The 26,223-nt window shown below is 48.4% G+C and overlaps 1 protein-coding gene across 1 annotated transcript in view; it reads right to left on the bottom strand.

Moving 5' to 3' along the window:
• The window catches only part of BUB1 (BUB1 mitotic checkpoint serine/threonine kinase), a 189,241-nt gene that overhangs the window by 147,329 nt on the left and 15,689 nt on the right, over window positions 1-26,223 (bottom strand). Inside the window, 2 exon segments of the mRNA XM_030195939.1 lie at window positions 12,443-12,584; window positions 12,665-12,724. Coding sequence (XP_030051799.1) covers window positions 12,443-12,584; window positions 12,665-12,724 — 202 coding nt within the window.

Genomic DNA, 26,223 nt, shown 5'->3' with positions numbered 1-26,223 from the left:
CAAAGTCCACACACTAATCCACAAGATTATCCACGGTGAATCTCCAGGCTATATGCTCGACCTGATCGACCTCCCCACCAGGAACATGTCTACAACCTCACGAACTTACCTCAACCTACACTACCCCAATTGCAAAGGACTCAAGTACAAAACTTATTATGGATCCAACTTCTCCTTCTTAGGCAGCCAACTCTGGAATGCCCTCCCCAGACCAATCCGATCACTCAGTGACCATCTGCCCTTTCGGAAATCACTAAAAACCCATCTGTTCAGGCAAGCCTACCCAAACGATCCAGATTTCCACAAACCCATCTATTCATCACATATCCAGGAGACAATGACAACGACCTAGACTATACCTCCCGCCTCATTTTCCCCTGCTTATCCCCTGTTCTACCCCCTTTCGCCTCATTGACCCCTCCCCCAATGCTCACCTACCCTTACTCACACCTCTCCTACTCCCTTCACTCTTGCTCATTCCCCTCCGCCTCATCTACCCTCCAATTGCTCACTTACCCTTGCTCATACTTCTCCTACTCCCCTCATCCCTGCATTTCTACTTCTTTTATTACTCTGATAATATTCAAATTATTTCTCTCCACCAATACTTTGTAACCCCAATTACTACGTAAGCCACACTGAACCTGCTTTGAGTGGGAAAGCGCGGGGTACAAATGTAATAAATAAATAAAAACCAGGCTTGACATCCCAAGGCCGACCACATGAGTATTCCTAGATGGTCAGATACAAGGACTACCAAACAAACACCACCAGGTGCGCAGTCCTGACAAAGTAGTCAGACGGCAGCAAACCAGAGCAGGGCCTGACCCCCCTAGACAGGGCAAGGCTCAATACCCCCAGATGGGAAAAAGTGCGCAGGGAAAGACGACATATGTTACTATGTCTAAAATGACGCCAAGTCTGCATGCACCAAGCCTGAAGCATATTTAGCAACCTATGGCCCAGAACGAACAGCTAGCATGCCACACAGGCACAAAACCCCCATGCACAACCTGCCAGCCCACCCTTAAAGGAGGAAACTAAGGAAGTCAGAAAGAGCATGAGACAGAAACCCCTATCAGGGAGAGCATCCCACAAAGGAGGAATACCACCAGATCAAACCCTGTCCCAGCAGACCTTAATAAGCAAGTGCTGCAAACACCCAGGGCCCCTACTGCAGGCTCAGACACACTAGCATGCAGCCTGCAGAAATTCAGGAACAGCAGCACTCCAGAAAAGTGAAAGACAGCACAGACCAAAACGTCTGGAGATTAAGCAAAGCCCACAAAAAAACACCCTCAAAGTCTTAAAAGACCAAGCAGGGCCCAGTGTCAGGAGACGGAGCAGGCCTCCCTGTGTAGAGGTCCAAATAAGATTCCGCATCCAAATAAGGAGAAAAACCTATCCAGAAAGCATATGTACAACTGAAAACCTCAGGAGTAAGAAAACTGCCATGCCAGCCTCTAGAGGCATGATTACCACGGCAACCAGGAAAACCCTGAGAGGAAGTCCTTAGCTGCAGCCCAAAACAACAGACCTTCCAGCACCATGCTTAACAGAATAATTAATATAGACCTGTACCGGCCACCACTGGAAACAGCCAACTGGGCCCCGAGGACCTTGGCTGTCCCAACCTGGTAAAAAAAACCATGTACTTATGTAGCTAAACATGCCAGCAGCGCTACCAACATTAGCCAGGGAGGAAACCTGAGGAAAAATAAAACCTCACCCCTTACAGACAAACTTGCTTATGGTACGCTAGCCGATAGGAGAGAAAAGCTGAAGCAACCCAGCAGCAGGAGTGAGGTAAAAGTGCCCATATCACACAGAAAGAAGGGCCGGGAACGAACAGGGCACCCACGAAGTGGTGAGAGCCCAGAACAAATCCAAACAGCAGACAATAGTAGAAATAACTATATGATAATGAAGGAGTGGAACGCCGGTACTACCTGAATACTACTGAGCAACAGGACAACCTCATGTTTTGTGCCTACTGATGGACTTTTACTTATGCACTCTACCTCTGCTTTTGGCTGTTTGGCCACACCTTATTACTGCACTGGACATTTGTGCCTTATCCAGTTTTACTGTTTACTAACAAAAGAAGTTTGCTGTTTACTAATGTACAGACAGAATGCAGGGCTATTAGACATATAGCTTGTAACAGTAGTTTGCAAGGCCTATACAAGACCAGCTTGCACGTAGCAACGCCATCTGAATAGGCGACCTTGGAGGGTGCTGACACCCCCCTGCATTCCTGAGCCGCACCTTATCTCCTGTGCTAGAAAGGAGCATTGTGTGTGTGTACAGAATAAGCTGCTAAGTTTCGTTTTTCTTGCCAGTATCATTTCAGTGTTATGACGTGTGTACGTACTGGGACTACAATTTTGTACTGTAAGAACTACAAATGTTTACTGCGCATGACAGTTGTGACGTGTAAGGGCCAAATGCGCAGGCCCAGTAGGGAAGTATAAATGTAAGCGTCAGATGATTTATGACACACAGTGTCCCGAGGCTACTCGGTGCTGTTCACTTGCTAGCAATAAAGTTGCCTTGTTTGGAACCAAAATTTGCCTTTCGTCTCCTGATTTCCCACCTGTTTCATTGGCGACCCAGATGGGACAGAAGTAGAAAGGGGAATCGGATTATATTCTTCCCCTCCCCCACTGCGGTCGGATCGGGTCATCGACCCCCACCTGAGAAGGTGGTGAGTGGCCACCGCTGATTTCAGCGTCCATCTCCCGGAGGAGGGCCGATCCACTCCGCCTGACTGTAGAGGGGGTTGTGTGGTTCCGACAAGGCACCTTTTTCCATTTCAGAGAGAAGCGTACGACGGCGCAGCCTGCGACCCCGGCGGACAGGCGAGTATACTCTACGTAGTGACCGGCCCAGTAAGGACCGAAGAAGAGGCGTGATCACCCTCTTTTAGCCAGTGACTAATACGGACTATTGGTATCCGACTAGGTCCCGAAACTCACTAGGCTCCGACGACGAAACCGAGCGGCGAACGGGAGGGTTTCTTGTGGCGTATGAGAGTGTGTGAATGGGCTTGCAGTTCCAGGCCGGGCGACCGCGTCCTGGTCAGGCCGAGTGTTGACCCTTCTGTGTCTGGTGGAACGAGACCCCTTACTCCTCCACCTCCCCTTTCCCCCTTTTGTCCGTCACCTGTCCTTTGGCACTCAGGTTAGGATGGGCGGGGGGTGGGTCCTCACCGTTAGATTTAATGACGGAACACTTTAGCGAAGTGTTCGACCTAGATAAATGTAGCAGGGCCGGGATGATACAGAGATGTCAATTTATGTGGCCAGGGCTAGGAATTGCTGGATGGCCCCCGGAAGGGTCATTCGAGTATGAAAAAGTGGCGGCGGTCATGAATATTGTTATAATTGAGGGAAACCCAGGCTGTCCCGAGGACATTCCATACATAGAAGCGGGGTTGGATGTAGTCCGGGATCCGCCGGCTTGGGCCCAACGGAAGGTAGAAAAGGCCGCCCTTATGGTGGTAAAGCAGAGAAAAGGCCGGAAAACCAAACTTAGAACCCTGCCGACCCATGCCTTCGCTCTCCAAAGCTCGGCAACCGCTGCCGTCCCGAAGGCCGCAGGGACCGCCCCCATACGGCCTACCGCCCCTAGCACTGAAGCCACTGAGACCACGCCCCCTGCTACCAGAGTCAAGGCAGGAACTACGCCCAGTACCACCAACACACTTTCTAGAAAAAAACCCCCAAAGAAAACCGCAGGGAAAGTTCAGGGTTCGGCCGAGAAGAAGCCTCCAAAAGCCCCGATACTTGCTACGGCGGAGGCATACGAAGACGACATTGCGCCGCCGCCCTATGCTCCTATGTACCCTGACCTTACGGGCCTAGCAGAAGGCCCCGCTGACGCCGAGACTTCCGGGTCAGAGTCGGATGCCGGGGAGACGTCCCGCCCAGCCTCACCTGAGTCACCTGGCCTCGCAACCACACGGAAGAGTAAACGGGTTGTGAAGAACATTACTCGGTTCCCCCAATCGAGTCCGCAACAGGCCCAGGCCCTTCCGTCCAACCGAAAAGGGGGAACCTCCCACTTATTCCCAGTTCGACAGTCCACCACCTATACCCCTAACCCGGCGGAAGGGGGGGGCCAGCCCATCGAATCAACAGTTTATAGCCACGTTCCCTTCTCAAGTGCCGATTTGTATAACTGGAAATTCCATGGGCCGTCCTACGACCAGAAACCCGAGCAGCTGATAGAGCTGGTGGAAGGCATTATATACAGCTATAATCCAACTTGGGCAGACCTTAGGCAGTTGAGCGCCCACATCCTGACCTCTGAAGAACGCCGCCTTTTACAACAAAATATGGAGCAAGCCATCCGGGATGCGAATCCGGCCCATGCCAATTTACAGAACCTAATAGAAACGGAGGCGCCCATCGCTGCCCCTACGTGGGACTACCGAACCGCCGAAGGCCAAACCTTTATCCGCCGATACCAGCAGGCGTACCTGGCCGCCTTAAAGAAGGGGAAGCAGAAGGTTACCAACATGGGAAAAATCCACAGTGTAGTCCAACAAAAGGACGAGAGTCCAGGGGACTTCCTTGAACGACTTATGGAAGCATTCAGAAGGCACAGCCCGATAAATCCCGAAGACCCTAAGAACCTCCCAACCGTGGTTATGAGTTTTGTTAGCCAGTCAGCACCGGATATACGAAGAAAGCTACAGAGAACGGAGGGGTTCGAAGGGATGAGCCTAAGCCAACTGAAAGCTATAGCTGATCGCGTATTCGGATATCGCGACCAGGAGGAGAAGGTGGAGGCCCGGAAGGAATCGACCAGACGGATGCGGGAGAAGGCAGATGTGTTGGCCACGGTGCTGGAAGAGCGCCAAGTCCAGATCGGAGGGACGATGGTGTCCCATCAGTTCATACACATCCCTGGATGCCCGGTCCCCTTGATTGGTCGAGACCTACTCTGTAAGCTCCAGGCCACCTTGAAGTTCAAGACTACGGGTGAAGTGGAAGCTCGCTTTGAAGATCGGCCAGTGACACTTATCTGTCCAGTAAGAGAAGAATGGAGACTACACGTTCCCCCAACTGTAGGACCCGGCGACTGCCGTTACGACCAGAACACCCCTTTCGCCCAGCAGAGGCGAGCCATAATGGATGAAGTGCCTGATGTATGGGCAGAATTGAACCCCGGCGGACTGGCCGTTAACGCTATCCCCATCTGGATTGAGCTCAAACCAAATGCTCAAGTTGTCAACCAAGGACAATACCACATCCCCTATGCAGCCCGGCATAGTATGCATACACATCTACAGAAACTCCTTCAACAGGGAGTCCTTAAACCAATCAGATCCGCATGGAACACCCCATTGTTGCCCGTTAAGAAACCAGGAACATCCGAGTACAGACCCGTCCAGGACCTGAGGAAAGTCAACAACCAGGTAGCCGACATAGTTGCCCTCGTACCAAATCCATACTCCATCCTAGCCCAAGTGCCATCTCAGACCAAGTGGTACAGTGTCATTGATTTGAAGGACGCCTTCTTCTCCATCCCTCTTGCTGTCGACAGCCAAAAGTTGTTTGCCTTCACGTGGGAAGACTTGCAGACGGGAACCAAGCAGCAATATACATGGACCCGTCTTCCCCAGGGGTTCAAGAACTCGCCTACCCTCTTCGGCGACCAACTCGCCCAGGACCTGAAGACGTATCAGGACGAGTATGGGCCGGTCGTCCAATACGTGGATGACCTGTTGGTGGCCCGTGAAACGTACACCGAATGTGCTGAAGCTACACTCTACCTCTTGAAGACCCTGGAAGCCCAGGGGTACCGGGCCAGTCGCAAGAAGGCGCAGATATGCGAGATCGAAGTCGAGTATCTGGGGTTTCGCCTCCGAGAAGGAACCCGAAGGCTCGGTATCCCCCGAACCCAAGCTATTCGCAACCAACCCACTCCTGCAAACAAGAAGGAATTACGGGCACTCCTCGGAGCCGCTGGATATTGCCGCATTTGGATCATCAATTTTGCTATCCTGACCCACAGTTTGTATGCCAAGCTGAAGGGGCCTGAACTCGAGGGCCAAGATCTCCGGTGGGAGAAAAGCGAACTGAAAGCCCTTCAGGACCTTAAGGATGCCCTTGCGGCTCCACCAGCGCTCGGACTGCCAGATGTGACTAAGCCGTTCCACTTGTTCATCGACGAAAAGAAGGGATTGGCACTTGGAGTCCTCACCCAACTGGTCGGTACCTGGCAACGCCCTGTAGCATACCTCTCCAAGAGCATGGACAACGTGGCACGAGGATGGCCGGGCTGCCTACGAAGCATTGCGGCTGCTTGTCTCCTGATACACGAGGCCAATAAACTCACATTCGGCCAAACACTTTTTGTGACCACACCCCACACCATCCGCGGCCTACTCGAGAGCCACGGACCCAGATGGATGACCAACTCCCGATTGGTCAAATACCAAGCCCTCCTGTGCGAAAATCCGGAGGTGCGGATCCTGGACACGACCAACCTCAATCCTGCCACCCTCCTTCCGGCCCCTGAACCACCACTCCACGACTGTGAAGAGGTAATGGCCACTGTGCACTCGAGCAGACCTGACCTGAAGGATCAACCCTGGCAAGGGGGCATCACCCTTTTTACCGATGGAAGCAGCCAGGTGATAGAGGGAATTCGAAGAGCTGGCTATGCGGTGGTATCTGAGGACCATGTGATCGAGGCTATGGCTCTGACACCCGGAACATCAGCCCAGAAAGCGGAGCTAATCGCCCTCACCAGAGCCCTCCTGTGGGCTGAAGGAAAAGTTGTCAACATTTACACCGACTCCAAATACGCTTTCCTCACCCTCCAGGTGCACGGAGCCTTGTACAAGGAGAGGGGATTTCTGACAGCTGAAGGGAAAGGACTTGCAAATGCCGCTGAGATCTGCCAATTACTCGAGTCGGTATGGAAGCCGAAGAAGGTGGCTGTGATGCACTGCAGGGCCCACACTGGAAGAACGGACCCTATCGCCCGGGGAAATCAGCGGGCAGACGACGCTGCAAAAAGGGCAAGTCAGCTCCCCTACTCCTCTCACCCTCCTGACCCCGTACTCGTCGTCCAGCTCCCTACGGAGACCCCTATTTACACCCCCCAAGAAACGGAATGGGCTCAACAAGAGGGTCTACAGTCACGCAATGGCTGGTGGATACTACAGGATGGGCGCATATGGATACCCGAAGCCTTGGCCTGGACGGTGGCCAAGGAGGCTCACGATCGCACCCACCTGGGAAGGGACGCCCTGGGGCGCTTACTTGAGAAGACCTACTACATCAACAAACTATCCCTGTGGACCAAAAACGCTTCCAGCCGATGCGCGACTTGTGCCCGGAACAACCCTCGAACGGGGCCCGGGCCTATGCCAGGACATGTTCTCCGAGGCACCAGCCCTTTCCACGTGTGCCAGATTGACTTCACACACATGCCCCCGGCGCGCGGCTACAAAGCTATCCTCGTCGCCGTGTGTACCTACACCGGATGGATTGAAGCCCAGCCTACTAGAACGGAAATGGCTAAAGAAGTTACCTCCCTACTGCTTCATCAAATCCTACCCAGATACGGCCTCCCCAAGCAAATAAACTCTGACAACGGCCCCGCCTTCGCTAGTGAAGTAACACAACAACTCAGTACAAGGCTGGGTCTCGATTGGAAGTTGCATTGTGCCTGGAGACCCCAAAGCAGTGGAGTAGTGGAGAGGGCTAACCGATCCCTGAAGAACCAGCTAGCCAAGCTATGCCAAGAAGCAAAAGCCAAGTGGCCCGACCTGCTTCCACTGGCCTTGCTGCATCTTAGGTGTACCCCCAAGGCTACCGGCCTTACTCCCTACGAGATGATGTATGCTAGGCCACCACCACTACCCTCCTTTCCCGACTCCTTGCAGATACAGGGTGAGAGTTCCTTAGTGAAACAGATGAGAGCCTTACACCAGGTAGTGCAAGACATCCAGCAGTACACTGAAAGAGTAGCTCCCTTGGTCCTCACCAATCCTACGCACAGGTTCAGGGTGGGAGACGAGGTCTGGGTAAAAGAGTGGGATGAATCTGACTGCCTAAAGCCAAAATGGAAGGGGCCCTCCCTTGTTCTCCTAACGACCTCCACCGCTGTTAAAATTGCAGGAAGCCCAGTGTGGATACATTGGACCCGATTGAAGCCTGCTGCTCCCACTAGCAGCACCCTGAAGCGTTGGACTGCGCACCAACATCCCGACGCTCCATTACGGCTGACTCTAAGAAAGACGTGAACCACCAGATTCATGCCTGCCCAGCAACAGGAACTCAGTTTCTGGACCCACTGCGTTTTTGGCTCTCTCTTTATCGCAGCCTTCATCGTGGGCCTCATTATCTTCTTGCTGCAAAAGCTCGGATACCTCCCACCACATATATAATGCTGACCATCTTCCTTCTCCTGTGTGCAGTTCCGAGCTATCATCCTGCCACCCTGAGCCTGAATTGCTCTGAATGTTTGCGCCTCGTGCGCCACCGTATAGAGGGAGGATATCACCTAGTCACTACCCTCATTCACCAGACGCAGCCCCCGGAAGGCGATTGCCAGTTTCTCCCGACTTGTGCCCTCATCACTCCGAATGGCCTCCAACAGTTCCACAGATGCCTCCAAGGAAATCTCACTATCTGCCACAGCCCTACCAAACCAAGATACTACAATGTCACCCTCAGCGTAGGACTCCCTGCGTATGTGGCCGGACCTCCGGGAGTCGAGGGAGATGGCATTCTGTATTACATTAATTCTACTCGTATCCTTGTCGGTGGCATCCAAACTGTAGCAACCCTCACCTTCGACGTCTGTGCCGCCATGGACAAGCACCCTTGGTCTCGCAAGTGTGGTAGCCAGAGTTGGCGAGAGGCATACGTTAAGGACCACAAGTATGTCTGCCCCTTCAGTCCAGACATGAGATGCTGCTCCCCGTGGGTGTGGCTCCCATGCGCCGGCGACACTCGAGCCTCGGGCTGGGACCGAGTATGTGCTTATACGGGAGGAGGATATGCCGGATGCGCCGGCCTGGGCGAATTTCGTCGAGGTTCTGGTAACTATGTGTCCCTAGACTGGCCCATCCGAGGACACGACATGCCCTGGAGAGGAACGTGGGGCCTCGGCATTGACGGCGGAGGAATGGATCCGTTGACATATATTACCATATATCAGAGTCTCGAAACGAAGCCTCCTACGCACTACCAGACTACTGTTGTCGGCTACCAAGACGTATTTGATGAAATTGCTCGTGCTGAGCAGACCGAGACTAAATTCCCCATTTCCCCAGAAGCCCGAAATATGTTCCTCAATTTGGCTGAAAACATCGCCCTCTCCCTCGGAATTGCCAACTGTTTCGTCTGTGGAGGCACCGACATGGGTGAACAATGGCCCTGGGAAGCGAGAGAGATCCGACAACACACATGGGATGCACTCAACACCACTAACATTACCTTTCCCCAACGGCCGAAGCCGTACGAATGGGCCCTGAGAACAAACATCATAGGTACCCTCTGCGCTAGTCGAGCGCCATCGAAGCGTTACTCTGTACCAGTGGGAGACTCTGCTTGTACGGGGGTTCTTCAGTATAATGGCAGCCGGACGACCTGGTGGCAAACGGACAACCTGCCCGCCCCGGAGCCTATCTGGACAGAACCCACCTTGAACACGACATGGACATACGGAGGGAACGCCTCCCTCAAGTGGGTAGCCCCGGCGGGCTACTACTATATCTGCGGACGCAGGGCCTATGAACAACTCCCGACCCGCTGGTACGGTACCTGTCTCTTGGGCACGGTCCGACCTAGTTTTTTCCTTCTGCCCATACAAGTCGGCGAAACTTTGGGTATCCCCCTATACGTGGAAAAGGGGCCTGATAACCCTGCCCGACGAAAACGGTCTTTCCCAATCATCAAGCCCAAAGTCCAGATTGGAGACTGGAAGGACAACGAGTGGCCGCCTGAACGTATCATTCACTACTATGGACCGGCCACATGGGCTGAAGATGGTACATACGGGTACCGCACCCCTATCTACATGCTGAATCGCATTATTCGCCTACAGGCCGTACTCGAAATCCTTACTAACGATTCGGCCCTGGACCTTGTGGCTGATGTGCACTTTGAACCCCCTGAGTCACTCAATGGGCCATCACCCTTGTGCCAGCAAACGACCGGCTACAAAGGGGGGGGGATTCCACTAGGGGCCCTCCGTCTCAACCCCGGCGAAGCAACCAACGGCTGTGCAAGGGCTTAGGGCTCGCTTGTTGCCTCCCTCGCTAACTATCCTTGTCCTTTCTTTCCTTTTCAGGGTTCATGGAGGTGATACTCTCCACCAGAATGGATGTTCAAGTATCAAAAGGGGGGAATGAAGGAGTGGAACGCCGGTACTACCTGAATACTACTGAGCAACAGGACAACCTCATGTTTTGTGCCTACTGATGGACTTTTACTTATGCACTCTACCTCTGCTTTTGGCTGTTTGGCCACACCTTATTACTGCACTGGACATTTGTGCCTTATCCAGTTTTACTGTTTACTAACAAAAGAAGTTTGCTGTTTACTAATGTACAGACAGAATGCAGGGCTATTAGACATATAGCTTGTAACAGTAGTTTGCAAGGCCTATACAAGACCAGCTTGCACGTAGCAACGCCATCTGAATAGGCGACCTTGGAGGGTGCTGACACCCCCCTGCATTCCTGAGCCGCACCTTATCTCCTGTGCTAGAAAGGAGCATTGTGTGTGTGTACAGAATAAGCTGCTAAGTTTCGTTTTTCTTGCCAGTATCATTTCAGTGTTATGACGTGTGTACGTACTGGGACTACAATTTTGTACTGTAAGAACTACAAATGTTTACTGCGCATGACAGTTGTGACGTGTAAGGGCCAAATGCGCAGGCCCAGTAGGGAAGTATAAATGTAAGCGTCAGATGATTTATGACACACAGTGTCCCGAGGCTACTCGGTGCTGTTCACTTGCTAGCAATAAAGTTGCCTTGTTTGGAACCAAAATTTGCCTTTCGTCTCCTGATTTCCCACCTGTTTCAATAACGTTCCCCTGCTGCTAAAAAATACTGTTCCTGAATGAGAAACCAAAAAACACAGCATCCACGATATCCATGACCCCAGCTGTACCGAGCGGGAAGCGAAGGCCGTCCCCGGATTGCCCTCCCCGCAACTGCACACAGCGGAAGAAAGGCAAATCCCCAAAATAAGGAAGAAAAGGAAGGAGGGTACCACACATGTACCCCTCCCCCCTCGCCAAGACCGCCGACGAGCAGTCCTGAACCCAAGTCTCCACTAGACTCTAAGCGCACTTCCTGGAGAACCGAAGGCCAGCTGACCGGCAAAACGGTAAAGCGCCTAAAGGCCGAGCTACCAGTAAGCCCCAGCCCAAGATGGCGTCTGCGACGGCGAAAGCCCGCCAAAACTAAAGCGCGGTCCACCAAGCACAACGGAGCACTGAAAAGCCAAGTATAATTGCGTTCTGAAAAGACGTGCTCCTGTTAGCCCCAAACATAGAAAAACACCCCATACTCAGTACCACGCGGGTCCAATAAAACTAAATGCACAGCACCCACGAGAAAATAAAGAAATGAAACTTACCATATAGGAAAACAGCAAAAAAGAACCCAAAGGCAGAAAATACCAACCGTCGTCACATCCAGCATGAAGCTGAAATACCAGTACTAAATCTCTTCTACGTCTTTTTGCTCTGTGTTCTCCTTTCTTGTTATTCTTTTTTTTTTTTCAGAGGCAGGAGTGACAGGGAGAATCAGAAATGCAGAGCCAAGGAATTCCACCACAGCATGGAGACAGGGAAGGGGTAGGGGAGGGACCTGGCCCACCAGGTGTACCCCTTACTGGCCCGATCTGGCCATGAACCCCTAGCTCAACTAATCCTGAGGGAACAGGCTAGGAGCAATCTCAATCCAGACAGCTGCACAGGATATGTCCATCCACCTGCTGAGAGAGAGAGAACTTCAGAGTCTTATTATATGTGGACCTGTGCAGCCAGATTCCTCTCAGTATTCTCTCTATCTCCACCTGCTGGTAGAGGGACACAACCCACTTGTCTCTGGATTGATCTGTGGGACGCTATGGAATCTGCTATTAGGCTTGACCAAGCTGTGCGGCACTCACCTGCTCTGCTGGGAGCAAGGCCAGTGGCCATGAGAACCAGTCTGAACAATCATCTGCTGGAGGTAGAGAAATACTGGAGTTTTCCCATCAGCATCAGCCCTCCTTATACTGGTGATGTCACTAGGAAAGATCAATTTCCCTATCTTCATCTACTGGTACATTGATGGTAATAACACCTGCTTATTCAAGATGGTATAATCCAGAAGCTAAGCAATGTTCTTTCAAAGCACTGAACACTCCACAGACATGCAAGTATTACTGCTGCTCAATGAAACTAAGCTTACTTACAAATTTTATGCAGGTCTTGATGAATCGATCATCATTATGGTACCTCTTGTCAGTTAAAAAATTCTTTACCAGACGTTCCAACAAACAGGATATTTTATGCTTTTCTTGAGGCATAAGTGTTTCTTCTGTAAACTGCACATACCTGGAATATAATATTTGAGTCTTAAACTTCATTTTGCATCTGATTAAATCTGAAAAAAAAAAAAAAATCTCTTCTCTTACCTATCCCAGAGACTAAGAGGATCATCTCCACTATAGCTCTCAATGTGGGCTTCAAACATTCTACAAAATAAAAAAATACACAAGCTTAACATTTACATCGTGGAGAGAGTAAATAACCTACTGAAAATGTTTTTTTTTTTAATTTTTCAATTTCAGGCGGTTTTTACTGAACATGACGACCAATTCACACAACCTTTTAAAAACAAGCATATGAAACATACAGTATTAGGAAATATACCCTGGTGAAAGAACACCTCCCATGCCTGCCAAAAATATCCGTGCTACTACAAAATACAACCTCCAGAAGGAATAACTATGCACCTCCAGTTAACTAACTTAACTAGCCCTCTGACCTACACTTTTTCTCAGAGTTTAACAGTTTTGAGATCTGTCTAAAAGTATAAAATATTCTTTAAAATGGCACATAACAATGACATCCAATTTAGCTGATGTGATGAAATATCTTATTTATAACAAATGAGTTTTCAGTTTAACCTATTTGACCAAGTTTATGACCATTGAATACACAAGTACCAGCTTCTCAAAATGATCGTAAAATTTACGCATACCTGTTAATTTCCTTTCCCTGAATCCTGCTAGACCTGTCCATACCAGTGGCCTAGTGGTTAGAGCACTAGCTTGATAGCTTTAATTTTATATCTAGTGGGTGAATGATAGAGGGTGGGGATTAACCTAAAATGTAATGGATGGCGGTATTGTATTTGATCCACGTTATATTTTGCTTGCACTTGCCGTTTCCAATAAAAATTGTCAAAACATCAAAATTAAAGCTATCAATTAACTATATACACCAGTAGAGAGAGAAGACCTGAGAACTCGAGTTCCTTAGAATCAAAATCTTCCAAAGAAGGTCCTGGACTGGTCTATCAGGACTCAAGGAAAGGAAATTGACAGGTACAATTAAAGTTCATATTCCTTATCTCTGCCAGACCAGTCTGTACCACTGGGATGTACCCTAGCAATGTCTCACTGAGAAGGGAAGACAAGGCCTCCTGAATAACTGCTGTGTCAAAGGCTGTAATTGCCCCTTCCAAGCACATCCAATCAGTAATGCTTCACAAACTAATGAAGAGAAATCCAAGTCACCACTCTGCAGATATCCTCTGGTGAGCCCACGGGGGCAAGGCCCAGGAGGCTGCCTGCAAACCCTTTAGTATTCACTTATTGCAGAAAACGTATGTGACCTCAATGGTCACTTTGATCCGGTAGGCTATCAAGGATTTAGAGGCTGACAGACCTTTGCAAGAGTCCTGAAGCAAGACAAACAGATCCAAAAGCCAGAAAGGGTTAGTTACCTGCTAATAGTGGAGCTAAATCCTCTGGATACGAGCTTGTGAAGTAACAGACTGAACATCTGATTCAAGAAAAATGGGGAAATTACTTTCAGCACAAAGGATGGAATTGTCTGAATGGATACTACCTCTTCCTAGAAGGATGCACAGGTCCCTGAAGGACAAGGCCTGTAACTCAAACTCATCTTGCCAAAGCAATAGCCACTAAGAAACACTATCTTCAACGTAAGATCCTTAAAAAAGGCCAACTTCAAAGGCTCAAAGGATGGATCTGACAGCATATTAAAGATTCCACAGGGGCAGGACTGGCTTAAACAGGAGGGCACAATCAAGATACCCACATTAAAAAAATGCATGGATGTCTGAATGAGATACTGAGAATCTTCAGTCTTAACAGGCAGGAGCCACCACCTGAGTTTTTAAGGAGTTTATGGGGCCAGCCCCTGCTCAAATCTTTTTTGGGAAGAACTCCTGGACATCCAAGACCTCCGCCTTCCGAAGGGATAGTGAGAAATTTTCACACCAGTGCCAAACCCAAACATATGCCAATAAGGTGGAGGATTTCTAGGCCCCGAGCAAAGTAGAAATAATAGGAGATGGAGAAACCTTGACACAAGGTGCCACCTCCAAAGGACCAAACCATAAGATAAAAGGGATCTAGGTCCTCCATATCCATTTGTCCTTGTCTCAGAAAAGCCCATCTCTGCAAAAGGACATCAAGTCTCCTTACCATGGCCCCAAGGCTAGTCTGGGGGTGACCAGAACAGCCTGTTGCACCTTGCTGTGCATAACATTTCTGATTAGTGGCCATTGAGAGAAGAGGTAGTTCCTGCCTGGGCCAAGGCTGTACCCAGTGCACTGAAGCCTACAAAACCAACTTCTCTCCTACAGCTGTGCCTTTCAGCCTTGGAGCTCAGGCTGTAGGCCATTAGATTGAAGACCAGCTGCCTCTACTGATCTAGCAGGTGCTCAAAAGACCTCCTGACCCAGTGTCCAGAACTGTGTGGCTGAGAAAGTCCACCTGGAGGTTGTGTTTCTTGGCAACAGGGGCTACTAAGTGATCTTAATGCAAGGTCTGTAAAGAACAAAGTTTCTTTGATTTATGATTTCCTTATAATGCTTCACTGGATTTATGTATTACCAAACTTGGTTGATGGAAGATTTGATTATCTTGAACCAATTTTGCCATCCTATATATTCTATTTCTAAACTTCTAATGAACAAATTTGGGGTGGGGTTTTTATTTTGTTTAAGAAACATTTTACTTTTGCATGAAATGCTTTACCATTTATTGATGGATTAGATTATTGATTACTTTTTCCATGGTTAATATTTTGTTAAGTTATTGTGCTCCTGGTACTTTGAGGTCTGATTCTTCTTTCATTAAATTATTAGCAGATTTAAATTTATCTATAATTCTATCCTGTTAGTTGATTTTAATTTACATGTTGATAACATAACGAATGACCACATGTTGGATTTACTCAGTTGGTAACAACTGATGAAAGAACAGACCCATACAGGAGGGTCATTTGTTGGATCTTATTTTTGTAGATAAGCTCTCTTCATCTGTGTTTACTCTCATTAGTACAGAGTTTGTTCCCGGGACAGACCATGCTGTAATTCAGTTTCAAACAAACTAGTCTCATTTACAGAAAATTCAAAGCAGATCTTTTCAGTCCTGGAAACATGAATTATCTGACTTGAAAACTTACTTGGTAAGAAATTATCAAGCACAGTTGAACGCGTTAAATTGTACTTTATTATTAGACAAATGGAATGTAAGTTTGCAAGAGTCATTTGATGAGATTGCTCCACTGCAAACACATAAAGTTACTAGGTCTGTGTCCCTTGGATTACTGAGGAACTAAAGCTTTTAAAGTGGAAACTAAGACGGGCTGAAAGGGCATGGTGAAGCTGTCCATGTAGATCTACATTAGACACATAATCTACAGTTACAGTCTTATAACACAGCTAGGGTTAGTGCTCAGAAAGATATAAATTGACAAGGCTCCCTCTTTTTCAAAAGAGTTATTTATAGTTCGCAAACTTATAGCTGTTAATTATTCTAATGTTGACTCCTATACTCATTAAAGGCTTTTGCAAATGGTTTCTGTTGTAAGGTACAAAATTGTGTGTGTCAATTTGATAATACTTCTTTTCCAACTGAAGTGTTTCAGGCTCTTTGTAGAGTAGATCCTTGCTCAGTTAGTTCTCTTTTGTTACTACAGGCCAATTTGGAGAAAGTTTTTAGTCATCGGGATATTATTAACCCATCAGTTATTAAGGCTCTCAAGAGCTCTTATCTGAGTTTCACACACAGTTCATCAATAAACCACTTAGTGAGGGAGTAATACTATGAGTCTTAAAACTACTGCTGTTAGATCATTGATTAAAAATGCCAAGTTGGATCATTCTGTAGATAACTTTCGGCATCTCTTCATTACCTTTTTTGCAAAAATAAATTGACCAAGTTATACTAATGCAATTAGAGGATCATTTGGAGAAATAGGACATTTTGGACTAGGTTGAACTGTATTGAGTTGGTTCCATTCTTAATTATCCAAAAGACATTTTGTGTCCATAATGGTAATAAGAAGTCTGAAATTATGCCTTGTTTTACTGGAGTCCCTCAGGGCTCCAGCCTATCCACAGTGCTATTTAATCTTTTTCTTCTTTCTCTATGTTTATTGTTGCATTACAATACACAATTTATGCTAATGATATACAGTTCTTGGTACCAGTTGACAAATGGGAAAATTAGGTTCTTACCTTGGTAATTTTCTTTCCTTTAGTCATAGCAGATGAAGCTATTACGTATGGGTTGTGTCCATCAACCAGCAAGGGGAGATAGAGAGCACTCAACTTTTCACAGTGCCTCATGGCCAGCCAGCTCCACTGCCTCTTCAGTATTTGAAGCTTCCAAAGCAGTATGGCAAACCGCAATGGGAATAACATGAACTTTCCTCACAGCAAACGATGGTCCCTTAACAAGGGCATGAACTCATGAGCACATCCTCCTGGAGGGAATAAACTCGTCCTCCTTATTGTATAACTGGAGGGGATACACGCAACCTCCTGGAGAAAATAAACTCATCCTCCAAAAAATAAACTGCAGGGAATGGACTCATCCTCCTATAAGTGAACATGAATCCTGAAGACTGTTTTCCAACTTTCTCCCAAGGAAGGAACTTCAGGAAACAAGAACAGAACCAGAAACAGATTCACAGCATACAGACAATCATACAGGGAGGGCTCATGGCTTCATCTGCTATGACTAAAGGAAAGAAAATTACCAAGGTAAGAACCTAATTTTCCCTTCCTTGTCATCAAGCAGATGAAGCCATTACGTATGGGATGTAACAAAGCAATCCCTATATAGGGTGGGAACAGGTCACACCACGCGCTAGCACTTGTGCTCCAAAACGCGCATCCCTCCTAGCAGCCACATCCAGCCTGTAATGTCAGGCGAAAGAGAGCTTAGAAGCCCATGTTGCTGCACTGTATCTCTCTTGACGAGAGAGTGCTCCAGTTTCAGCACAAGAGGAAGAAATCGCTCTGGTAGAATGCGCCTTAAAGGCTACAGGCGGAGACCAGCCGGCAAGCAGATAAGCTGAAAAGATAGTTTCTTTGAGCCAGCGGGCAATAGTGGCTTTAGATGCTGGAGACCCTCTGCGAGGACCTGATAGCAAAAACAGATGATCATAGATCGCCTGGAGCTCTGACACCCGTCTCGCCAAAGTAATGGCCACTAAAAAGACGGCCTTCAGTGTCAAATCTTTTTCTGAAGCACGCGAGACGGGTGTCAGAGCTCCAGGCGCTGTCCTGTAGAGACCCATTTCTGCAATTCTCAGAGTCCGGGGTCACAGTTCGGACCGCGCCTTCCTTCATGCCTAAGGTGGTTTCAGCGTTTCACCTAAACCAGCCTATTTTCTTGCCCTCCTTTGATAAGGAGGAGTTTCCAGAATCTTTTGGGCAGTTGCACCTGTTGGATGTGCGCAGGACTCTGCTGCAGTATCTGCAAGTTACTATCTCTTTCAGGATCTATGATCATCTGTAATGGCCACAAGAAAAACAGCCTTTAGTGTCAAATCTTTCTCCGATGCTCGCCAAAGCGGCTCAAAAGGAGAAGCCTGCAGGGCCTCCAAACTAGCCCCAGGTTCCAAGCTGGACAGGGTGCTCGCACGGAAGGCCGGAGCCGAAGCACCCCATTAGGAAACTGTGCCACATCTGGATGAGCAGCTAAAGACACGCCTTCAACCTTACCATGAAGGGAGGCCAACGCTGCCACTTGCACCCGCAGGGAATTATAGGCCAAGCCTATTTGTACACCATCCTGCAAAAAGTCCAGAATTGGCGAGACAGGAGTCCGCATGGGTGTGATCGCTTTTGAAGCACACCAAGACTCAAACTGGCGCCAAATCCTGGCATAAGCCACAGAAGTGGAACGCTTGCGGGCCTGCAGAAGAGTGGAAATGCCTGTGTTTGAATAGCCTTTGTCCCTCAATTGCGCCCTCTCAATCGCCATGCCATAAGATCAAAGCGGCAGGCGTCCTCCATGGCTACCGGGTCCTGTGACAACAGGTTCGGTAACAGAGGTAAAGGAAGGGGAGCCTCCACTAGCATCTGTCGGAGGTCCGCATACCAAGGCCTCCTGGGCCAATCCGAGGCGATGAGGACCACTTCTCCTGGGTGCAGCCGAATCCGCAGGAGCACGCGCCCTATCAAGGGCCACGGAGGGAACACATATAGTAGGCCCGGAGGCCAGGGCTGAATCAAGGCATCCAACCCTGCTTAGCTCGGGTAGGTATACATAGCCCGAGTCTGTGTCGAACCTGGCCCCCAAATATTCTAGAGACTGCGAGGGGGTCAGGTGACTTTTGGCCATCTTGACGACCCAGCCTAGAGATTGAAGTACTGAGACCACTCTGGCTGTAGCTTGATAGCTCTCTGTTACAGAGTCTGCTCTGATGAGCCAGTCGTCTAGGTACGGGTGAACTCTGATACCTTCTCGCCTGAGCAAAGCAGCTACTACCACCATTACCTTCGAAAAGGCTTGGGGAGCTGTGGCGAGGCCAAAAGGCAAGGCCCGGAACTGGAAATGTTTTCCCAACACCGCAAACCTCAGAAACTTCTGGTGCGGGGGCCAAATTGGTATGTGCAGGTCTAGAGACGTAAGAAACTCTCCTGGCTGTACCGCAGCAATGACGGAGCGCAGGGTTTCCATGTGGAAATGCCGCACTCTCAGGGACTTGTTTAATTCTTTTAAGTCCAGAATAGGGCGAAAAGACCCACCTTTTCGCGGCACCACAAAGTAGATGGAGTATCGGCCGTAGCTGTGTTCGGCAGGAGGTACCAGGGACACGGCCCCTAACTGAATCAGACCTTGCAAAGTCTCCTCTACTGCCGCCCGTTTGGCGGCAGAACCGCATCGGGACTCCACAAACACGTCTCTTACTGGGGCGTTGAATTCTATTCTGTAGCCATCTCTGATCAGGTCCAGAGCCCACTGATCTGAGGAAATATTGGCCCACTCCTCGGCAAAGAGGGAAAGACATCCTCCGATGACAGGAAGCGAGGAGGGGGCCGGCGCACCATCATTGAGAGGGTCGCCCCTGAACTCCAGGCCTAGAGCCGGTGGCTGCGGAACGCTTGTCCGAGTGAAAGGAGTTCCTCTGCTGAAAAATGGGCACGAGAAGTGAACCCAGCAGAACGCCCCGGGCGGTACCTTCTTGCTTCACGGAAGCGAGGTCTATAAGAGGAGTGGACCGCCTGGCCCTTGGAGGAAGGCCTCGGCCTATCTTCGGGCAACTCCACCAACCTTTGCTTAGAGGCCATGTCCGCTGCCCAATGTCGTAGTCAAATAAGACGGCGAGCCGCCACTGCTACTGCCATTTGTTTAGCCGAAGCTCTGACAATATCATAAAGGGCATCAGCCAAAAAGGACAAGGCCGACTCCAGCCGCGGAGCCACATCCGAGAAGGGCTCCACTCCATCTCTGGGCTGTTCCACTGCCTGTTGCAACCACGCCAGGCAGGCTTTAGCAGCATAACAACTGCATGCAGACGCCCGAACAGTAAGAGCTGCAATTTCAAAGGACCGTTTAAGTGCTGCTTCCAGCCTACGGTCTTTTATATCCTTCAGGGCAACTCCTCCTTCCACAGGGAGGGTAGTTCTCTTTGTCACCACAGTGACTAGGGCATCTACTTTAGGCATTGCAAAGCGAGCCAAATGCTCCTCAAGCAGAGGGTATAATTGCCCCTTAGCCCTGGAAACTTTCAAAGGTCCCATGGGGTCAGCCCACTGAGCAGAAATAAGCTCTTGGATGGAGTCATGCAAAGGAAACGCTCGAGCAGGCTTTTTGGTACTAGCCATCCTAGGATTCACAGAGGAGGCCGTGCCACTGTCAGGCTCTTCAATAGAAAGGACCTGTAGGGCATCTGAAATAAGCGCTGGCAGCTCATCACGGTGGAAAATCCTGACCGCGGAGGGATCATCCAAATCCTGTGGTAATTCTGCACCTGACTCTGGCTCCTCAGACCACGAAGGCCTGCCAGAACTCTCCGAATCCTCACAGCCTGACCACGGGGGGGGGGGGGGGGGGGGGGGGGGGAAGGAGGTGCACCACAATCTGAAGGGGAATTAGCCCTTCTAAGCTTTTCTTTATGCCAATTATCAGGGAAAATAGCCTCAACGGGCAGTCCCAGGCCAGAATCCACCGGGGGGGGGGGGGGGGGGGGGACAATAGAAGGGGCCTCAGATGACCCTTGAGGGAGAGCTCTTTTCAGCATGTATGCTTTATGCAATAACACAAAATCAGGGGAGAAAAACTCGCCCTGGGCACCCAGATCCCATCCGGGGCTAGCCGCTCCCTGAATAGCCTCAATTCGAGGTCCCCCCCCTCCCGGGCTCAGGGCTCTCCATCTCTACGGAGGCCGCGCCATGCGGAGAATTAAAAATGGCGTCCGCTGCCAGCTCTGAGCGGGAAGAATCATCGCTCACCATGCTCGGGCTGGCTCTTACACCTGTACAGCACGATTTACAGAGCCCCGCTGATTTGCACTTGCCACACCGGGAACAGCGCTTTACATTCTCTGCAGCCATCGCCGAAAACGGCGGGAAAATTCAAAATGGCGTATCACAGCTCCGCTCCCATAGCAGAATCAAAGGAAAACCCCTATTCCTTTTTTTTAACGCTGTGAGGAAAGCAGAGGTAATAAGAACTCCAGAGGCTCAGATGAGTGGGAAAGGCAGGGAAAGGTGAACCAATGTGCCTGCATCCACTGAGTGGGAAAGGACAGGGAAAAGCAAGCTAATATGTCCACATCCACGGGGGCATGGGTAAGGCAGGGAAAGGGCTAACCTATGTGCCTTCAAAGTGAAGCTGCTATAGCCTCTAACACCCCGGCTAACAACTGGCAAGCCAGGAGCCACCCCCAGGCAGATTTTTGATGGAGCTCGAAGAAGCTGCAGCCACCCTGCTTGGGGAGATAGAGAATACTGAAGAGGCAGTGGAGCTGGCTGGCCATGAGGCACTGTGAAAAGTTGAGTGCTCTCTATCTCCCCCTGCTGGATGATGGACACAACCCATACGTAATGGCTTCATCTGCTTGATGACAAGGAACATTTGATAATAGCTTTGAAATGTTGCAATTACACCGTACCAGTATTTACCAACGGATGAAGGGCAATCGACTATGTTTAAACATTTCTAAAACTCAAAATTTTGGTTCTATTTGTGATGATGCTCCTGTTTCATTTAAAATGGAGATTAGGAACTTAGGAGTGCAGCTGGATTCTTGGGCACTTACTATTAAAAAAATAGTAAATTCTGAACATAATTCAGAAAGTTTTTTTTTTTAATAAATTGAGATTGGTGAGGCGTGTTACTACTCCTAGGAGGTCTTTTACTCAAAATTCGATAGCCAGAGTGATTACTATCAGTTCCTAATTTAATCACGTGTTCTCAATTTACAGTCTCTGCATTGGTTGCCTATTCAGTACAGAGCGGAGTTTAAGATTTTATTACTTGTTTTTAAAGCCCATAGATACTTTTCTCCAACACTCTGTTCCATTCTGGCATTTTATCGGCTGGTGCGTCTGCTAAGATCCTCTCAAAAACTGTTATTCTGAACCATCCTTCCATTTTTTCTATTTTTGGTCCAAAATTATGAAATACTTTACCAGTGAGGCTTCATTTATTTATTTAGATTTTGCTCACACCTTTTTCAGTAGTAGCTCAAGGTGAGTTACATTCAGGTACACTGGATATTTCTCTGTCCCAAAAGGGCTCACAATCTAAGTTTGTACCTGAGGCAATGGAGGGTTAAGTGACTTGCCTAAGATCACAAGGAGCAGCAGTGGGATTTGAACTGGTCACCTCTGGATTGCAAGACTGGTGCTCTAACCACTAGGCCACTCCTCCACTCCTTTAGGAACAACTTATGAAAGGAATTCAATTTTGTTTTGTCAGGTGTAGAGGTTGGAAAAGTGATGAGCATATCATGTTGGATATTGGCAATTTTTAATTTTTTTTTTATTATGTATGTGAAATTGTTCTCTATTTAGAATTTGTGGATTGTGCAGATTATAAATTATTATTAAATGACATTCATCCCACTTGCACATGCTCACTGTGTCATTCCATGTCAATTCAACCAAAATTTGGAAGCCTCCCTACCTCACCATTTCAGAAATTGATATCTACCAGAATGGAGACCAATATATAAAAGATGAAAAACTGCAAACATTCAGACTTCTAGCTTAAACAGTTTTTGCGATATCGGGGGGGTGGGGGGGCACAGTTTGTGGGTGACAAAGTCTGGGCACCTTTTAGGTCTTAACTCTGCCATTAAGTGTCCTACAGCTGTGAAATTTGCACCACTTATTCAGAATTTTTGTGTAGATTCAGAAACTGTAACCCATTATGAGCAGGGACACATGGTTTGAAATATTGTCAAAAATGAGATTTTATTCAATGCCACTTTTAGCAAACCACTGGGCCAAAGGAAAAGCTTTCATATTCCTCCCCCCCCCCCCATTTACTAAGCCACGCTAGCGGCTGCTGTACGCTAATGCCGACACTACCATTCACTTTGAATGGGCTGTGTTGGCATTGCCGCACAGCTCAGCAAACAGGGGGCTTACCTGTTAGTAGCACTAGATAAAATGAGCAATGTGTGTTAATTTTATGCAGCTGGAAGCTAAAGTTTTCCTGTCATACTCTTAAAAGGAAGTCCACTTTAGAGGTAATTTTCATCATGTGGGACAGGTAGTTATAGATAGATTAGATTAGATTAGATTAGATTAGATTAGATTAGATAGATAGATAGATTAGATAGATTAGATAGATAGATAGATTTACATCTTTAGAAAAATTGTAAGAAAAATCCTATTGTTGGAAGCCAGTTTCATATTGCTTCTCCCACCCTATCCATAATAAAGATAATGGCAAAACTCCAAATTCTGAACAATTGTCATCAGCTACATCTTTGCAGACAGGTTTATTTTAACAGGCATCATAAGCAACTGCACCAATTCAAGAGTCCAGTAAGAGTTAAGTGAAATGTTCAGCTTAAAAAATATATATTTTTGAACTTTACACAGCTTTTAATATCCCTTGTTCAGAAGGTACTGACGACAGGTTGCAGTCAGAACATCAGTCACGAGCACGTGGATAATGGGTACCCAGGACTCATCTCTGCGGCTTGGCTAGGAAGACGACAATGCAGGACCCTTCAGTTGCATGAGGTTAACCAATATATCTGCATTTTCTTGCGAAAGTTGCAAGATGATTCCCAAATACCAATCCCAGTCATAAACAGCAACATACTGACTACACTTGAGTTGCTGTACAGAAATATCACTCTTCTTTCACCGTATTGTTACTGTATCAACTACAGATATTCTGCCAATTTTGAGCTCACTTGAGACAAGATGCCTTGTTGAGTGTATGGTTTCTCTTGAGAAGAGACCCGGAAGGTGATGGTGTCCTCCTTCAGGTCCCAACTTAGACCAAGGCTGTGTGGTAGTGGAGGTGTGCCCATTCCCAAGTTTAGCTCCTTCAAGTCTTTAGCATGGTCTACTGAGGGGCACACTTTCATCACATTGGTGCTGTTGGAGGCAAATTTGTGGAGCCTCAAGTTGACTTCCGCCAACATCTGTGTTCTTTTCTGCAGGTTGATGACTTCTGTGTAAGTGGGCAGGGATTTCAGCCCATCATCCACATAAAAGTCTCTTTCTATGAACTGTCTAGCATTTGTGGAGTTCCTTTTCTCCTCCCCGTGCATTTCGTTGGAGCAGGTAGGTGGCCACTCATATTTGTGACACTTGGCCTCAACCTATGGAGTCCCTGAGGGCCTATCAGTCCTCAGGCCACACTAGACCTGCTGAAACCCCCTCTGTGGGGACCTTTTCCTGCCACAGGACATTCTCATTCATCATGGCCTGCTTCACCAGAGCTACCACTTGCTGGAGCTAATCCTATTCCAGGGCACCCAGGGGCTCAACTTGGACCCCACCTGAGCTAAGGTCCCAACACATGAGGGGGCCAGGCCCCCCCCCCAGCACCGCCCAACCCTGCTGCTGATCCTGCTAAGACCTGAGAGAGCAATGGCATGATAGTCACTGTTCCTGCCAGATAAAAAGGCCTGATCCAGAGCCCAAGGATTCCCCACGGTCATCCAGGTACTGGGAATGCGAGCGCAGAGTCGGCAGGAATACCCATGCACATGGTCAGCACATCTACATGTCCCCCCTCCCTGTAGCCTGGCAAGGGACTGAATCCTGGAGACTTACCAGGCTCCCAATCATTCCTCTCTCTCCTGGGCTCTTTCTCAGGCTGACTACTTTCATGTTTGTATTGCTTTCTTTCTCTCTGTTTTTAAAAAAGCTTTATTCCCTTTAAAAACAAACGGGGAATAAAGCTAAGATAGGCAATACATTTTTTTTTAATTGACTTAGTGCTGCAGGGAGCCCAAGGAGGATACTCTATCCACATTGGGAGTGGGGGTGGAATGGGAACCCAACATGTCTCCCCCACCCCCAAAGACTAGGACCCCATAGGGTCAGAGCCTAGAGGCTTACCAAACTAGAACACGCAGGCTCTAGCTTGGGGCTGTGGAGGCTAATCGCCAAAAAGCTCCATCAGGATAAAGCTCTTTGGACTGAATCCCCCAGAAACGCAACCATTAACCTCCAAGTGTGGGCCAATCCCCACGGTGAGGGGAGCTAAGCTTCAGACTGCTGCACCAGCCCTACCACCTTACCTAATTAAGGTAAAGAAATACTGGAGAATTCCAGGAGTCATCAGCCCATATACCAGCAATGTTCCTGAAGTTCATTATTCCCACTTCCATCTGCTGGTAAGAAAAAGACAGATCCAATGGTACAGACTGGTCTAGCAGAGACAAGGAATGCAGTTTCTTTTCTCTCTCTTTTTAAAGAGTGAAAATGAGTAATCTCTGAGGATAATGGCTTCCCAGAACTTGTTAGTCCTTTCCTATGAAAGATGTTATCAAGGCAATGTGGTTCTAAAGAGATATACCTCTGAGCTATGTACTCACTTCTAGTCTGCCCACAGTGAGTTACCTGGTAAAAGCAGACAGAACTTTGAAGGGGGGGGGGGAGGCAGGGGAACAACACACCTACATATTCCAACTCCAGGACACTTAATTTTAATAGGACAAGTTTTTCATGACCTTCCTTACTTCTGCTGCCACTTCTCTGTGTGCATACTCCTGTGGGCTCTGTCAGTCTTGCCCCCTTCCCCCATGACACACTTAAAGGGGGCAAAATCAACAGTCAGCAAAAGGTGTTCATACAGAAGTGGCTTCACACCTCTTCTCGGTTTTTGCTGCTACTGCTTCTGGGAATCAGTAGCAGCGAGAGTGGTGAAAGGGTTACCATATGGCTCCAGAAAATACGACAGATCAGGATTTTACTTCCACTAAGAGCAATGGAAGTAAAACCCAGACTGGCTCAATCTGCCCTCCTTTTTCTGGAGCCATATGGTAACAGAGACAATGGTTTTTGGTGGCTTTAGATGGGGTGGACATGGGGTTGGGGGGAGAAAAGAGTTACTCACACGAAAGGGGAAGAGAGGAGGGAGGAGCAAAGAGAGACTGGCTGGAAGAGGGAATGCCTTAGTGAAAAAGGCTGGAAGGAAAAAAAAGGAAGCTGAGTGGGAGGACCTAAGTGAGGGAAAAAGATTAAAAAAAAAAAAGATATATGTTGTAAGAACAAGAA

Source organism: Microcaecilia unicolor, chromosome 3, assembly GCF_901765095.1.
Source record: "Microcaecilia unicolor chromosome 3, aMicUni1.1, whole genome shotgun sequence".
NCBI lineage: Eukaryota > Metazoa > Chordata > Amphibia > Gymnophiona > Siphonopidae > Microcaecilia > Microcaecilia unicolor.
The sequence above is the reverse complement of the archived record's forward strand: the minus strand, read 5'-3'. Positions and strand labels throughout refer to the sequence as shown.